Source organism: Camelus bactrianus, chromosome 6 (assembly GCF_048773025.1).
Source record: "Camelus bactrianus isolate YW-2024 breed Bactrian camel chromosome 6, ASM4877302v1, whole genome shotgun sequence".
NCBI lineage: Eukaryota > Metazoa > Chordata > Mammalia > Artiodactyla > Camelidae > Camelus > Camelus bactrianus.
In genome coordinates, this window is record NC_133544.1 from 78,644,389 (window position 1) to 78,661,154 (window position 16,766).

The following is a 16,766-nucleotide window of genomic DNA, read 5'->3' on the forward strand; positions in this document are numbered from 1 at the left end:
ATAATATTCAACTTTACTTGGTAATGCCAAATCATTCTTGAGGTGGTTAAAATAGTTTAGCTCTAACAGCAGCATATAAAGATCCCCACTGATACATATATTCACCAAATACTTGACACTGTCCTCTAAGCTATAATTTTTGCCAATTGTTGTGTATAAAAAGATGGCTCATTGTGGGTTTTAATTTGCATTCTCCTGCTTAATAATGAGGTTGAGCATCTTTTCTTATGCTTTTAGCCACTAACGTTTTCCCTTCTGTGAAATACTTGTTAATTTTACTTTTGGATTGTATGACTTCTGCCTATTTTTCTAAGTCGTCTGTTTCTCATTTCTGTATTTCATAAATTGCAATTACAAGACATTTTAAAAACAACCCCAAACTTCTAATAATCTCCTCCCAACCCAACAAACACAAATCTTCCTTTTTCCACATAATTTTTCCCCATAAGCCTTTTTTCACATATACAATTTTTCCCCATATGTAATTTTTATACAGCATCAATATAATTTTGAGTTGTGCTCTGTTTAATATTATGTATATGTGCTTCATTAATTATAAGAAGGCTCCATATTACTCCACTGAGTGGATGTCCTGTACTTCTGACCTGCTGCCTATTACTGGACACTGAGAAGTTTTCAGTGTTTATTTTGTGCTGCTGCAATATACACCTATAATCAAAACAGTTCCTTTTCTTTCTAGGGGGAGATTCCATTCGGATACACTCACCTGAGTAGGACAACTGGGTCAAAAGAAAGATTCCTATAGTCCTGTCTAAACTGTTTCAACCTTCTGGTACTGCATTCCAGGGGCCCTGAGGGCAAAGTGGTATCATTCTCTTATTAATTCACAGGAATTCTTTATATGTCCTCATACTAATCCTTTGTCAGTTATAGGCATAGTAAAAACCTTTTCCAAGATTTGTGGCTTGCTCTTTCACTCACTTTTTTTTTTTTAATGAAAAATCACTCACTTTCGATAACTAGAAATTCTTAACTTTAGAAATAGCTCTCTCTCTGCAATCATAAAGGTATCCGTCTATATTTTATTCTGCATGTGTTTTCCCATTTAAATCCTTAATCCATCTGGAATAGATTTGCATGAGATACACGTTAGAGACCTGTGATGCTATCTCTGTCCTTTTCCATGTGTTTCCACATACATGTGAGTGTTTCTGGGCTCTCTGTTTAATTTTTGTATACTGCATTTTTGTATAAGCCTATAAAAACTAAGATGGTTTAGCAGGTCTTGATATCTAGAGGAAAAGTTCTTTTCCGGGGATGTCTTGGCTCTTCTCAGACTAGTGCTCCTTTATTTCAGAATCAGTTTGTCAAGTTTCCCAAAAATCCCCATTGGAATTTTGTTTAGAACTGCTCTAAATCTATAGACTAACTTAGGGGAAAATGACATTTGCACCATCAAATCGTCCTGAATGAACATATTTACATTTTTTTAAATGCCTCATAATAAAGTTAGAGATATCTATAAAATGTCTGGTACATCTTTTGTCAAGTTTATCCCAAAAAGTATATTTTTGTTGCTGTTGTAAATGATATCTTTTCCTAAACTTTGTTTGACAGAAAATTAAAATGCAATTAACTTCTGTATATTACCTTGTATCTAGCTATCCTACTTAATTCTTTTAAATACAAGCTTGTGTTCAAGAGTAAAAATTTTTGCAAATTCCTTTAAACTATAATTTTCATTCTAAGACTGATACCAATTAATCCTGGTAAGTTAAAAACAAATTAAAGAATACTGATAGAATGTACAATCACCAGAATTTGAAAACAAACTAAAGAATAAGAATACTGATAGAAGGCATAACCTTCTACTCAAATTATACCTTCATCTTTTCACTTTCTAATTTTTATGCTTCAGAAGATTGTCTTTGTGGTCACTTACTTAATGAGCAAACCAAAGACATAAGGGTAAATTTTTCAAGCAGTTCCAAGTTGAAAGTATGTAGAAATGGGTCATTATGATGATGAACAAGCAAAACACAGAAACTTTGTCATATATAACCTCGTGACTTTTCCATAGCCACTTCAAGCATTTGTTGGTCTCTTTATCTTACCGCTTTTACGCCCTACAAACCACGCAATGACTGTACTATCAGCAAGACTGTTTTTCAACTAATTCCCAGAGACTTTCTAGCTCCTAATGGATCTAAGCAACTGTAAAAGGATAACTGAATAGATGTCCAACAGAAAAGGTATGGTCGGTCCACATGAAAGACAGTATGCGCCATCTAATTCATTTCAAGCCAGACAGCATTTGAGTGAAAACTGTAGAAGGTAAAAAGCAAATGTCTTTGAACAAATCTAATTCTTAGCCTTGGATCATTAATAAGGATTTTTTTTAACGACAATGGGTGAGAGAGGACAGTCACCTACTCTACAGCTATTAAGCTGAGATCAGAGACACAAAATGAAATTTCATGATATAAACTGGAAAAAGCAAGAATATTATAAGACTGTTCTTACTTATTACCAGGATAAAGCTTTTTAATAGGATGCTTACATAGTCCTCTAAAAAGCTTTTGACAAAATTATACCCAGCTAGTCCAAAATTTTTACTTGCTTGGGGGACACAGGTGTCACTCAAAGGACTTGTTCGAACTATGCTAATATAGCACAGAAAACTTGATTAAGTTCTTTCTATACAGATACTACAAGATGTTACGATGTTTTATAAAGGATTTTAATCCAATTTTAGAAATTCAATTCTGACTTCTACCAAAATGAGTCCCTCAAATTTCTACAATGTCTGCAAATTCCATCTCTGATTTCTGAATTGCTCCACTACTATACGGAGGTAAGGAAACCTCAAATCCTGCTTAAAACTGTACACAAGACAGCACACAAGTTGAAAGAATATTAAGGACATGGACTGTTTTATCCTTCCTAGAGAAGAATTTCATAAAGTGGCAGGATAAATGGAAGGATGAAAGTCCAGAATCCTAAAAAGTGGTGACAATTATAAAGTCAACGTAAGACAACAGATAAAAATCAGTGAAGTATATATATATAAGAAATCTTGCCTTACCAGTTTGCTGTGAAGCATCTACCAATAGCACAATTTTTGATCGATTATCAGGACCTGCTGCATTTGTCTCTTTCTGAGTAGCTACATTTTTCACCAGCGGCCTTTTGCTTTTTATGTGTTGTTGTACAAGCTGTTGCTGATTTTAAGTTAAAAAAAAAAAATTAAGATCTTATTCAATGTAGTAAACACTATAAAACACACACCCACAATAAAATACACCTAAATGTATGCTACAAATTAGTGACTCCCAATCCATGTAGAAACAGGGTTACTGTGTTACGATTACATGTAATTATCTGCAGCCAATCATAATAGGTGAAATAATATACACACATTTATACACTATTTTTCAAATAATCATTTAACACTACTATAATTAATAAAATACAAATTCATGTTAATTGTTATTTCCTTTTTTAATTTTGTCAATCAATAACTAATAAATAATAGTATAATCATGTCAAATACAGGGTTGTAAATTTTTATTTAAAAGGGTAATAATCGGGGGGAGGGAACTGGCTCAGTGGTAAAGTGCATGCTTAGCATGCACAAGGCCCTGGGTTCAATCCCCAGTACCTCTAAAATTAAAAATTAAAACTAAAATTAAATATCAAAAAGGGCAGTAACCTATCCAAATGTTAAATTTTAGTTTCATGATAGCAATGAAGTACAAAAGAAATTTCTGCTTTAGTTGAAAAAGAAAATATTAAAAAGCTGATCCTTTCCTTAATTTTTTAAAATGAGTATTCATCACTTAATAGCAATTTATACAAATGAACTCCAAATTTAACTTCTTTGATTCAAGTGCTGAAAATGCACTCTGAGAAATTGTTACTTCAGTATTTGGGAGTTACATATAACTATCTTATTTCCAATACTTATTTCTTTTCATTCTCAGAGGTTCCAAAAGGATTTCCCTTGACCCAGAATGTTTCCATGAACGAAGGCCAAAATAAAAAGCTTTTCAAAGCAACTTCTGTTGCTTATTTGTATTTTAATCTGTAAAAAGTGTGCCAAAAAACAGCAAAGACTTTTCACCAAAGAGGCTGGGCTAATGGAACCTAGGAAAGCATCAACTCCTAGATAACAGTCATAAGACACATCTAATCACTCTGTCTTCCATTAGCTCCAAAGTGCTGAGAAGAAACATGGTTTTTCTTACTTGCTTTGATATTAAGGCCTCAACAGAAAAATATCCTTTTAGTTAAGAAATAATTACATAGAATAAACCTTAATTCTCTTGTGATTTCAAGGCCTTTGTTTTTTGCTTTTGTTTTTGTGTTTTTTACTTACTTAAAAGGCTGGTGCTGACTAAAGGTCATTTCACAAATTTATCTTTAATTTCTTCAGCCCTAGGAGACCCTGTGTTCATAGCACAGTAAAGCATCCCTTAAATAACAACGTGCTACTCCTACTGAAAACTGACAGAACAAAAACAATGAAATTGAAGGGATTTAATGAATCACAAATGTTCTTTTCTATAGTATCTCCTGCTTATTTCTGAAGACTGTAACACCTTGATGTGTGTTAGCCACTCAACACTGCTAGCAAGGGAGCCAAACCAACCACTTATTAAAAATGGTGCCACTATGCGATTTTTATCACTAAATTAATTTGGAAATATCTGTGCACTTTGTTTATGTAAACTCTCTGAAGGAACTTGAAGATGATTATAAATCATACCACCAATTAAGAATGAGGAATAAAAATAATGGGAAAAAATTATTTTATAAATGCTACACCCTTAATTGTTTTTTAAACAGTAAATTCAGCATTAAAGGTTAATCAATACAAGTAGCAAATTATTTACACTATTATTAACAAGAGAAGTATTAAACATAAATGCCAATCAAATTTGGTCACTTACTTTTGGTACCACTGGTCCTCTGTTACTGTTTCTGCTTCGGTGACCAGACAACGGGAAGACCTGTCCAAGCTGATTTGGACGCTCAGTGCATTCTGTGGTTATAGTACTGACAGTATTTGCAGCCTGAAAAGTGTTGGAGTAAGGTGTAGGAAAAGGATGATAGAAACCCATGACTTGGGCACATGGTGCTGGCATCAGCTGATAATATGTGTACTCTGTAGAAACAGGTGGCTGAGCAGATATAATGGGGTAAGCAAGGTATGGTCCAGCAGGGTTTGGATTGGGCTGTTGCCATCGTATATCACTATTATATAATGGAAACTGTCTGTAAAACCAAATCAAAAAACAAGAAATCTATTGACATGTATGTATAAAGGCAGTGCTAAACCAAAATCTCAACTTATTTTAATAAAAAAAAAATACAAAATAGCTTCATATTAATTCTGAAAAAGAGATAAAATTACCATTTTATAAATTTCCTTGCTATAATTAGAGATTTTTATGTACCTGTAATAACAATTTAATTGACAGTATAAAGGAACTCAACCTGATAGTTTACTGCGTTTCAAAATTTTAAAAGTACATACCATTCTTATCTATAACTCTCCCTTCAACCTCCTCAAGATATTTCTGCCTGAAAGTTAAACACCTAGCCGCTAAATCTGGCAATAAAGACAGTCCAAAGTTCCCATCCAATGGTAACAACTGTGACAGCCTTCTGCAAAACAGCAGGGTAAAGTGATCGTTGTGTAAGGTGGTCATTACAATGGGTGATTTGATTCTTCTACCTCTCATTCTTCAGCTCAGACCCAAGGCCTCCTACTCCTCTCCCATACTCCCCTAATGCCTAGGAGGGGAGCCAGGGAGTCTAGCTCGTTCCCTGGCTCCCTTCCTTGGCAATGGAAGCAGACTCCAGGTCCAATGGAAAGAAGAGAAGAAAAAGGCAAGCTTGTTCACTGCCATCTGATCTCTAGCGTTAGAGTTTCTTCTAGTGCAATTCCTATTAAGCACCAGCAAGATCCTTCCTGTCTCAGCAATCCTCCTCACAGACAGCTGCTGCTGACAAATGAGGGGTCGTAGGTCTCATACATCCAGAATTTCCTAAAGAAGGTGCCCTGGCACATGAGTGCGCCACAATGATTATAGACGTGTAGAAATATTGATTGTCTTAGCCCTCAGGGGTGGTTGGACAAAGGCTAAAGCCTAGCCGCCTCACTCATTTGTCCCAGAGTACTGGAGACGGACAATTTTCTGTGTGTGATATAACTTGAAAGAGGCTGAAAGCAATAAAGTGAATTACACCAATGAAGTGTTAATCATTCAGTCTAAGCAGGGTTAGAAAGGCTATCGTGACTATCCCAAGTTACACCCTAGTCACTAGGTCATACATTATCTTAACTGCAAGCATTTTGCTAAATCACCCTGTGACTATAACACAGAAGCTAAATTTAAACTATAATCAGAGTCTAGGGATATATGCTAACCACAAAGCATCAAAGTTAAGGACCATTCCTTGGTAAATTCTTCTTACGCCAGACTGTCTTGACAATTATGTTAGATGCCTATCCTCAAAGAAGGGTTTCTGTTCACCTCTTTCTGAATAATTCATTCTTCCCTTGGAGTCAAATTATTTCAAACAAATGTCAATGACTTCTTATGGGAGATAACATAAAAAGAACTCAATTTTCTCTTAGAAAGAATGAGAGAATAGTAATAATCCATGTTAACAATTTTTAAATTTCTACATCATTTGGTTTTACTTACTCCTCTTATAAAATAGAGAAATGGTTAATGTTTAAAAGTTACAAAAGGAAAAAATTAAGAAGTATGCTTTGCCAACTTCTATATTTCCCTACCCCTTTCTTCTCCCCAAAAGAAAATAATAAAAAATTACCTATTGGACTGGTTTTCCTGCACAAATGGATAACAAGTAATCAGGTAGCTGGGAATTGGAGTTGGTTCTACACCAGAAACATTTCCATTATCATTTGGGAGTGCCATAGGGATCATAAATGTATCAGGATTCTTCTTCTGGGGAATAAATGGCTCTACCTCAGCTGACAGCTTGACATTCTTCAAAGAGAAAGTAAAACACATTACTAACAAATGAGCAAAAACTTAAATAATACAAATTCACAATTTAACAGCAGAAGAGTCAGTCTTTACAAACAGTAATTAGACCTCTTCCCAGTATTCACAAGATAGTCAAAGTACCACCAATGTCAAATTAAAATAATGGAATATGATTACGTTATTTAGACAAAGACATCAAATAGGGGAAAACTTATCAAAGTTTACTACATTTCAATGAAGTCATTTCTTATGTAACTAAAGTTGTTAAAACAATCAACAGTACAAGGAAGTCATACCTCAGAGTCCAAAAATAAAGCTGGTAGTAAAAAATCTAGCTCTTCAGACAAAACAATGTGTCTTAAAATAATTTTGTTACGGGGAAAAGAAATCATTAAACAGAATTCTGAAGGATAATTACTCAATATTTGTTTGAATAGTCTAAAACATAGTCTATTTCTGTCCACTTTAGGAAATTAGATTAGTATGGTTAAATTAAAAGGAAAGAAAACGTCCACGATGAAAAAAAAAAATTAACATAACTTTTGGTTCATAGTTAAACTGGGAAAAAAATGAGTACTTCAGTTTCCCAGTAGACAAACTGAGTAATTCAAGTAATCCAGAATATGTACTCCATTTTAGTTTATTTTGTATCTTATAATCTATAGAGATTTAACAGACACAATAAACAAACTATAGCATTAAGGATGCACATATGGGTGACAAAACTATAAAGAAAAGTAAATAAGACCCATGAAAACCAGGATACAAACTACCCTTAGGAAAGAGGGAGCTGTCATTGGGAAGAGGCCCTGAAGAGCTTCTAGGGTGCCTGGCAAAGTTCTACATCCTAACCAGGAGGACACAATTCATATAATAATACACTTAACTGTACATTGGTTTTATGCAGTTTTCTTTCTGTATGTTATATTTAACAACAAATTTTTAAAATTTAATGATAAAAAATAATCTACAGGCATATTCTGTAAAAGCAGAATGTTAAAAAAAAAAACACATAAAAACCACAACCTAAAGAGATATTAAACACTTCTTAATGAAAACAGTAAGTGGAATACAATCCAACTTTTCAACAACTCAAATCAAACTACCTCAAAGCCACAGTCCTAATCAGAACTTTTTCCCCACTAGGGTGGCATTTATTAGATGCTCCCATTAAGGCATATTTCTCAGAATAAGTTTCACGCACGTTTCTCACAAAGGTAATCAGTAGCAAATCCAAGAAAATCTAAAGAAAAGACTTGATATGCTAAATATATACCCTTTATTCAGAAAATTATTCTCCAAAGAGACCATTGTAAATATTCAGAAATGCTTGTAAAAGAAAAAAAAAGAAGAGGGAAGAGATCTGAACTCTACAGCAGTATTAATTCAGTATCTTTCCTCCCCATCTGACTTAACTTTGAAATCTGCTTTTGCACTATTAACCAAATCTGAAATGGATAACACAGTTGCACTCACAAATATCTATGAACTGAAGTTGATTTCTTAAATTTCAACAAACGAGAAAAACCTCAAACACTAATAGTGTAAGTCAGTGATTTTCACTGTGACAGTCATTAGGTTTCAAAATTTATTGATATAAGGTATAAAATATCAACCTCTGAATACACGAGAACTCTGAATCTCTTTATAAATCTGGACTAGAAGACACTGGATTTTTTTTGAACACAAGGTATATGGTTATATTAAATTCTCAGCCCAATATGAAAAAAGGAACAATACTAATATAAAGAATAAGACAATTTAAAAATAATTTTCCCTGACCACCCCCCCAAAATAATACCAACTCATAAATTATTTTGGTAACAACAAATGCAAGTTCTTGCACAAGTCAAAATTGCAGTAAGTTTTTTATACCTAGTCTCATTTGTACTTCATAAGTTTTATGAATTTAGGCAACCCATTATTCAAAAAGTGTCATGCATAGTTTATAACTAACATCTGTACATACACATAGTACACACAGTATATATCCTTAAATATCAAAGTTTGTATTGGTTTCTATTCTAAGTGCAATACTAGATATCGGCATTCAACAATAAAACTAACAAACACTGAAATGATCCTTTGTTTTTAGTAAAAAAAAAAAAAAGAGAAGCTGCTGTAGTCAACAGCTGCACAAACAGAAGATGTCACTAGTAGGAACAGACTGGCAAACTTTCTCCTATAGTTACAACTCCATATGGTTTTAAAAGTTGTTCATTGTGAATCTGGAGCCTTCAGTATCATACATCAAAATGTAGCTTCAGTTTTTCTCAGGCCTGAATAGTAATATTAAGATCTCAAACTATTTTTAAAATTCCACATAATAAAGCCCATATAGACAATATGTTAAGCAAGCAAGATTCTGGCAATATTTTAATTTGTATAGAAATCAAAGTAAAAAATGTCTTATATAGTGGACAACAAAACAGTATGAAAAAGTGGCCTAGTTACTTCATACAATGATATTCCTCAGTTTGAATTTCTGTTCAGTCTCTCTTGTTTTGCCAAGATCTATTTTTTAGAAATCAGAAATTTTATAGCAAATTTCTATCTCCTTAAAGAAAACAAAATATGGAAGAACTCTAAACACAGAACAAAATCTAACTATTCTTGTACCTCTAATTTGCTTTAAAGTTATCTTTATCTTTCAGAAATTATTTCAGGATTTTCCAAATTAAAGAAAAATTGTAATCCCAGAAAACTGTATTTGAAAAAAACTTAAGCTATTTCACATTCATTTAAAATTTTGCATATATTAAAACAAATGTCAATAAAACTGTAATGTGAATAATCTAGAAAACCCAAGAATTCATCAGAACAATAAGTCATAAAAACTTTATTTGAAAGTTTATTAAACAAATGCACTCAGATCATTGAGAGCCTATATAGTTCAACAAACATGCATTAAACTCATGTTCTGAAGAGAGCACCATACAAGACTGGTTTAGGGGAAAATGGGCAAATATTACTACGAAGCACACATCAACAGAAAATGCACACTGAACTCCTCTGAGACAGAACCTCCAAAAGAGTGCAAATAATCTTTCCAGATAAAGCAACTGAAAAAAAGACACCCACTTAAAATCAAAACTGAAGTAGACCATAATAAGGCAAGCTCCCACAGTGAAATGTCAGTATGTACCACACACCTACAGAAAAACATGACCACGGAAATCCTCCACATTCTTGCTAAGTTAAGGTAAAAATATGATATAGCAAACATTAAGATGTTTTACATATCATGGCCAAAGATTAAAATAAATGTCTTCTGAAGGAAAAAATGCTTAAGAGATTCCTGCTGGCTTTACTGTTTTCTCACTGGAATGGCTTATAGTGAAAGTAAACCATTTGCCAAAACAAACTGCAGTATACATACAAGTTTTGCAACACTTCAGAAAGTATTGAGGGAAAAAAAATCAAAGTATTTAACTTAGATTCTGCCCACTTGCTTTCCTATCCATAATTTCCCTCCTTAAAACAGATCACATTTAATCCTGTTAAAATCTGAGAGTACTTTTCTAAAAACCAACTTTCTAAATTTAATACTAGTTTTTGGATTATCTAATTTATTAATTCCTGTTTTTACATTTATTTTCCTTGTTGCTTTGAGGAATTTTCCTCCTAACTTTTTGCCTTGGAGGCTTAATTTCTAATTTCCTTTTAAAATGTTGAACAATGAAAGTATTTATGTCTATGCATTTGCCTCAGAGTATAGCTTCAGCCACATCCTACACATTTTCATATGTAGTATTTTATTAGTTTTTCAATAACCTAAAATTCTACCTTTTTATTTCCTCTTTGATTTAAGGGCCTAGAGAAAAATACCCTTTTAAATTTCCAAGTGGTATTTTCATTAAATGAGCATTATTTACTTTCTTTTTTATCATAAAAGTATTATTTTTAAAATCTGTTTAAGACAGATCATTTACTTACATTTATAAAAGCTAACTATAAGCACTATTGAATAATACACATTTTAGAGTAACTTATTAAGAATATATCTAGTTTGCAATGCTAATATTATTTGAAGTTTACAAATTACTTAAAGAAAAAAAATTATAAGCCAGATAATTTTGTATTTTTACTGGTAAACAGCACTTTGCATGAAGTGATATGCATTTATTACACATTTGGTTTTCTAAGAATTAAAGGCATTACTGGTCAATAATTTCATAAATTCTTTTAAAAACTTATCTAATGTTAATGTACTAAAAATTAAGCAAATGTTTACATTACTTGATAATACAAAAGAAACTATAAACCTCAAGTGTTCTGTCACATCTAAGGCCATTGTTTATTAAAAAAAAATCTTAAAACAGTCCTAAATTTCCTAAAAATAGAAACACTAAGCCTTATGAACAAAATAAACTCCATGATTTATTCTTCACGTCCCTTTACACCAGCTCTTTTTTTTTTAAGAACAAAAAAAAAATGCACTATACCAAGTAATATCTGTTCTCTGGCAATTAAAATTAAGCTACTTGTTTTGATTTAACATAGTCTTACTAAAAGAGAATACTCCTGAGACTCTCCTGGTTATAAAATTCTTTCAGTCATTACTGCAATTAAGACTATTATCTAGCATGCTTTCCCAGTAATTTACTTCTTATATTCTTGATCAACACACAAACAATTCACTCTTTTATACAAAGATTTTTTGAAAGGTAATTCAAGAACAGCAACATGAATGCCTTCAGGCAAAACATGCTTAGAATTTTTTTTTAAAGTTACACTTGTGCAATACTCCAAGGATTTCAATTTAAAAAAAAATACTCCAAGGATTTCACTTAGGTTAAGACAAAATGCAGAGTGTATTAAGTACTATTCTTTAAAAATCAAACTTCTATGAACTGCTAAAGATTACAATATCATGAGTAAGTTTTAATGCTGTAGATATTCCCGGAAATTCTGACTATAAACGAACACTGATTTAAAATGACAAAACAAATGTTTTGTGAGGAAAATGGAAATTCAGCATATAAGGTATATGTTTTTAATGACTTTTCCCTATTAAATTCACTTCATTAGTAAAAATATAAAAGTATATTGCAAATAACCAGATAAGCCTTTACATTACTTAAAGCCATTACATTACTGAATGGTATAGTGAAAACAAGAACTCCACAAGGTGGACAAACCGCAGTTCTAGCCCCTAACCTATCGTTAAGGTAATGGTTCTGAGTCTTATTTCAATGATGGATCCCTTTGGGAATATGATGAAAATAATAAGAGTGTTGCCCCAGAAAAGTGCTAATATAAAATGAAGCAGACTCCTTCCAGGTCATCCACAGACCCCTGAATTAACTGCGTACAGCATGAACTAGGCAAAGTAGCATTACTTTTTGGGATCTCAGCTTCCTGTGAATGTGTGTGTGGGGAAAGCGGGGGTTGATTCAAATTGTTCTCTCATTTAGGGTTAGGCTAAGGAAGAAGCAGGAGGTATTAGAGGGAAAAAAAAGGAAAAACTCTTCGACAGAAAACCTACATTTATGATTTTTTTCTGAACTTTAAATTTCTACAAGATTATAATAGGTGGTGGACTCTGGAAAGATACAGATAAAAGACGAAGTTTAAAAAATTTGCTCATTGCACTAGCTGTTAAGATAATCAGACATAAATAGCTATGCTAAAAGTTACCATCTAAATAATTACATTTCCTCTAGGATGAAAGGAATCTTAAGTATACATATGGCAGCATTAATAGTTACAGTTCTGGCATCACTGTGAAGAAATAAAAACATTTAACCCTTTCATTAATGACATACAAGAAAATCGTTCGAGAAAATTTCCTATTCCTTTGTCAGGCTTTGAAATCTCAGGCGTTTTTCATAGATATCTTAAAAAACTGTTTCCCATTAAATTAGATACAGGCTGTATATAGGATACTTTGGATCACAGGAAAGCCTGTATATATTTGCCAAAGGGCCCCAATCAATTTTGCTTTGGTAAATGCACATTGCTTCATAAAACTCATTTGTGTTTTCAGAGTCATATTCACATAAAGTTTTTTTTAAATAAAGCTTTTGTAAAAAAAAAAAAAACCCAACAACAAATACAAACAGGAAACTGCTCTTTCCCTGCTTAAAGAGCCCGATTTCAAAATCAAAACTGGCTCTGACTAGTTACATATATAGAGACACAGGAATTTGGGAAATCTCTCATTTTTCAGATGTTATCCATTCGTAAAGTAATTAAGCAAATCACTAGTCTCTCTTTTTCCTTCATCTATTTGTCTAGTTAATCATTGGGCAAGGCCTACAAGTGAAACGGGGAAGGGATAGTGAATAAACTTCAACTTATCAAATTAGGTCGTTTCATACAGGTCTGAAGAGTGGGAAATACTGAAACTTTTGGGAGGAAGAAAATCATTATTTTAGATTATTTTTTAACACTGTCACCATCTCAGCCTCCCGGTATCTACTAGCTTGGATAATCAAGAATTTGATGCAGTTAAAAACTAATAGGACTACTTTATGAACATGAAAATGGGCTCGGAAACGAATTCGTGCTTCCGGTCCTACACCTTTAAAATATAAAGTCGATTTTTAAAAAACATTAATTTTTGCAAAATAGCTGGCAAAAAGGGAAAGGGAAACTGTAGTATTTCATACCTAAAAGGAAACACCTCCCTAAAACCATTGCAAAAACAAAATGCTTCGCTCAAGGGAACGTAGTTCTTAAAAAGCCCATAAAACCCCCTTTATCTGTAGTTACCACACATTCTCTGACAGTTTTTCTAAGTGAGAAGCCTTTAAAAGCCTTTCCACCTTGAAAACACATTCCAGGACTGAAGGCGGGGGGGGGAGGGGGGTCGCTGGAAGTTATAAACCCTCCTTCCAAGAGAGCACGGACAACTTGGGAGTCTACGGCCCCCCACAACAGGCAAGGGAGGAGGGGCAAAAGCGAGTCCCCCAACCCGGGGAGCCGGGGGTAACGGGACTGGAAAAGCCCCCAAGCTCGAGATAGCATCTGGAACAATGCAGAGAGTGGGGCGCCGCCAGGCTCCCGGGGGAAGGAGGTCTGCGCCAGCAGGAACCCGAGAGCTCCGTCTGTCCGGGCTCACACTGAGAGACCAGGGCCCGCCCGGGAGGAAGCGGCGACCCCCGGCCCCCCGGCCCGGCCGGCCCAGCCCGAGTCCGCATACCTGGTCTGTGGGGGCTCGGTCCATGGCGCCTGCAGCCGCAACGGGCCCTCGTTAGTCGGTGTGGAGAGTGCCTCGGGCCGCTTTCTCCATGGCCCCCCGCTCGGGTCGAGACCGGGCTCCGGACCTCCGCCCCTATCTAGCTGGCCCCGACGCAGAGTCCGGCTACGCCACTGGCGGAGGAGGCGGTGCCAGCTCCGGGAGGAGGCGGTGGCGACGGCAGCCTCGGGATCATCTGGGACGGAAGCCGAGGAGGGCCCAAATGGGCGGGAGGCGTAGTCGGAAATGGCGGTGCGCAAAAGGGAAAAGTGGGGGAGGGGGCGGAGCGGGGCAGTGGGCGGAGTGAACGCAGGCGGCTTGGGCAGGCGGTAGCCCAGCCCGACTTGGCTGACGAAGAGGCTGAGGCCAGGAAAAGAGTCCCAGGTGCAGGTGCCCCGAACCGCTCTGCTCTTTGCACGGGACTTAGCTGCCCCTCTGGACTGTTAAACTAGAGGAGTGTGAGGCCACTTGGGACCCAGGACACCCGGGTTCCAGACCTCGGAGAGCGCTTTCTTACCCCAAACTACCTCTTAGTGAGGTTGGAAGAGCTTTTAGCTGCCCACTGTACATAGGATCCTTCCTTATGTTATCCAGCTGAGGGGATCAATACCACAGAACGGCCATCGGTGAGAAACCTAGTCAGGAGACTCCACAAATACTGATTAGGTAGGTAATTGTCAAAGTCCAGGTCCACCTCTAGGCTCATCTTCAGGCTGATCTCCCCTATCTCAGAACTCCTAACTTTACCTAGAGTCTGTATCCCACCACCCAACAGGTAAATTGCATGTTTCTCCACTGGACTTACTGACCCTTTTATCTCCAGTTCATTAGTTTCTTGAGGAAAGAGACTTCCATGAAACTGGACACTTGGTAAACATGACAGATTCCCTGTGGGCATCTCCTCAAACACACCCTTCAACACTTACGTTTTCCTCTAAGAGTTCTTGCTTGCTGATCGGTTCCAGGGTAAGGAAGAAACATAAAAAGCTATGTAAACTTAATTATACTTAAGTGAAGGAATAGAGCAGAGGTGACTCCTATTTGGAGACTGGTGTGGAGGTTCACGGCTGGGAAAGAATTTTAAGAAGTTTGCTTTGTTGTGCTTCAGGAGACATCAATAAAGACTTGCACTGCTTTTTCAGTTGGTCTGGTTTTATTTGAATAGGACTCCAAGAAGAGGTTAGTCTCTGACCCACTAACTATACTTAAGTTGATGTATTTTGACCTGGTGAAAGGAGCGCTATTGGGTCAATAAGACTTACATTAAGGCTGGCAGCAGACACTGTTTCTAAGGAGAAACATTTATATTTGTATGTAGAGATCTCTCATTTATTTAGTTAACTCTTCTGCCTTCTCAAATTTTATATGTGTGTGTGTGCATGTGTGTATATATATGTGTGTGTGTGTGTGTTTAAACTGCCCATGTATGTATATAAATGTTACATACATGAGCAATTTGTGGAATGTTATGTCCCTAGTGTCTATTAATGAATGCTGAATGAATTTCAGTTTGCTCAGAAAAACTAAGCTATTTATAAGATGTAGTTATGTAAACTAACAGATGATCATCCTCCTTCATAACTGAAAGATAAAAAGACCTCTGAATTTTCAGAATGTCTCCCTACTGGTGGTCCCTAGCCATAAGATACCCTCATCTGAGTAAAAATAATAATAATGCAGTAATAATACAGTCATAAAAATACTATGGTACTTTGGTTTTCTTCCTTTAAGGAATAATCTAAGGAAACTGAAACATAGGATCTCTAAGGATCTTTCCACAATGTAGGATTTTTATGACTATGAAATAGTTCTTGCTGAGAATCTTCTATGTACAAGACATTCATTTAAATTTTAAGAACAGAATTATAAGAACAAAAATGTCACAGTGCCCTTCTTACTTAACAAAAACCTGGGAAAGATTGCAATAGCTATCAGAATAAAAATTTAAATCTATGGAGAAAGAGAAGACTTTTTAAAACACTATATTTTACAGGTGATATGACTGAATTTTAATTAATTATTTAATTCAGCAACAAATATTTAATGTGCCAGATGCTATGGTAAGTACTGGAGATATAGCAGTTAATAAGACACTGAGGGCAGAGCCATGTTTGTCTTGTGGGCATAACGTGCATAGAACAAGTAAATAGAAGTAAGCTGAGTGTCATGAAAAAGGAAGTTCAATAGGTTCTACCACAGTGTGGGATGGAAGGTCAGGGAAGTCATATTTAAGTAAACAACATCTAAGCAAACACCTGAAGGGTGAGTAGGGGTTATGATAAGTAAGGAGGAAGAAGGAGGACAGCTGTTCTAAGAAGAGGGAATGGCATGTGTGAGGACTCTGGGGTAACAGAGAATCCAGCGTTAGTACTTAAACAAGCTCACTCTGTGAAATGAGAGTTCTGGAGGAGAGGGATAATCCAAGAAAGCAAGGCCTCTGAGAGGGTTAGAAGGTATCGGAGAAAAAAACCAAGGGAAGAAATTGACCTCAGAGGGGAGTAGGGACATGGGGTTTACAATGACAAAAGAAAAGGAAGAAAGGTTAGATATGACTTACAAATACATTTTGTAAGTTGAGGAAATGCCTGTCTAATGGT

General features: G+C 35.4%; 1 protein-coding gene across 2 annotated transcripts in view; it reads right to left on the bottom strand.

Moving 5' to 3' along the window:
- The window catches only part of SECISBP2L (SECIS binding protein 2 like), a 46,187-nt gene extending 31,858 nt beyond the window's left edge, over nucleotides 1–14,329 (bottom strand). For both annotated transcript variants that reach the window (XM_010965283.3, XM_074366087.1), the window contains exons 1-4: nucleotides 14,134–14,329; nucleotides 6,808–6,986; nucleotides 4,914–5,238; nucleotides 3,047–3,182 (exon numbers count right to left, since the gene is read on the bottom strand). In XM_010965283.3, the coding sequence (XP_010963585.2) occupies nucleotides 3,047–3,182; nucleotides 4,914–5,238; nucleotides 6,808–6,986; nucleotides 14,134–14,157 (664 nt within the window). In that variant the 5' untranslated portion in view covers nucleotides 14,158–14,329. The remainder of the gene's footprint in view (nucleotides 1–3,046; nucleotides 3,183–4,913; nucleotides 5,239–6,807; nucleotides 6,987–14,133) is intronic.
- Nucleotides 14,330–16,766: the final 2,437 nt, after the last annotated feature.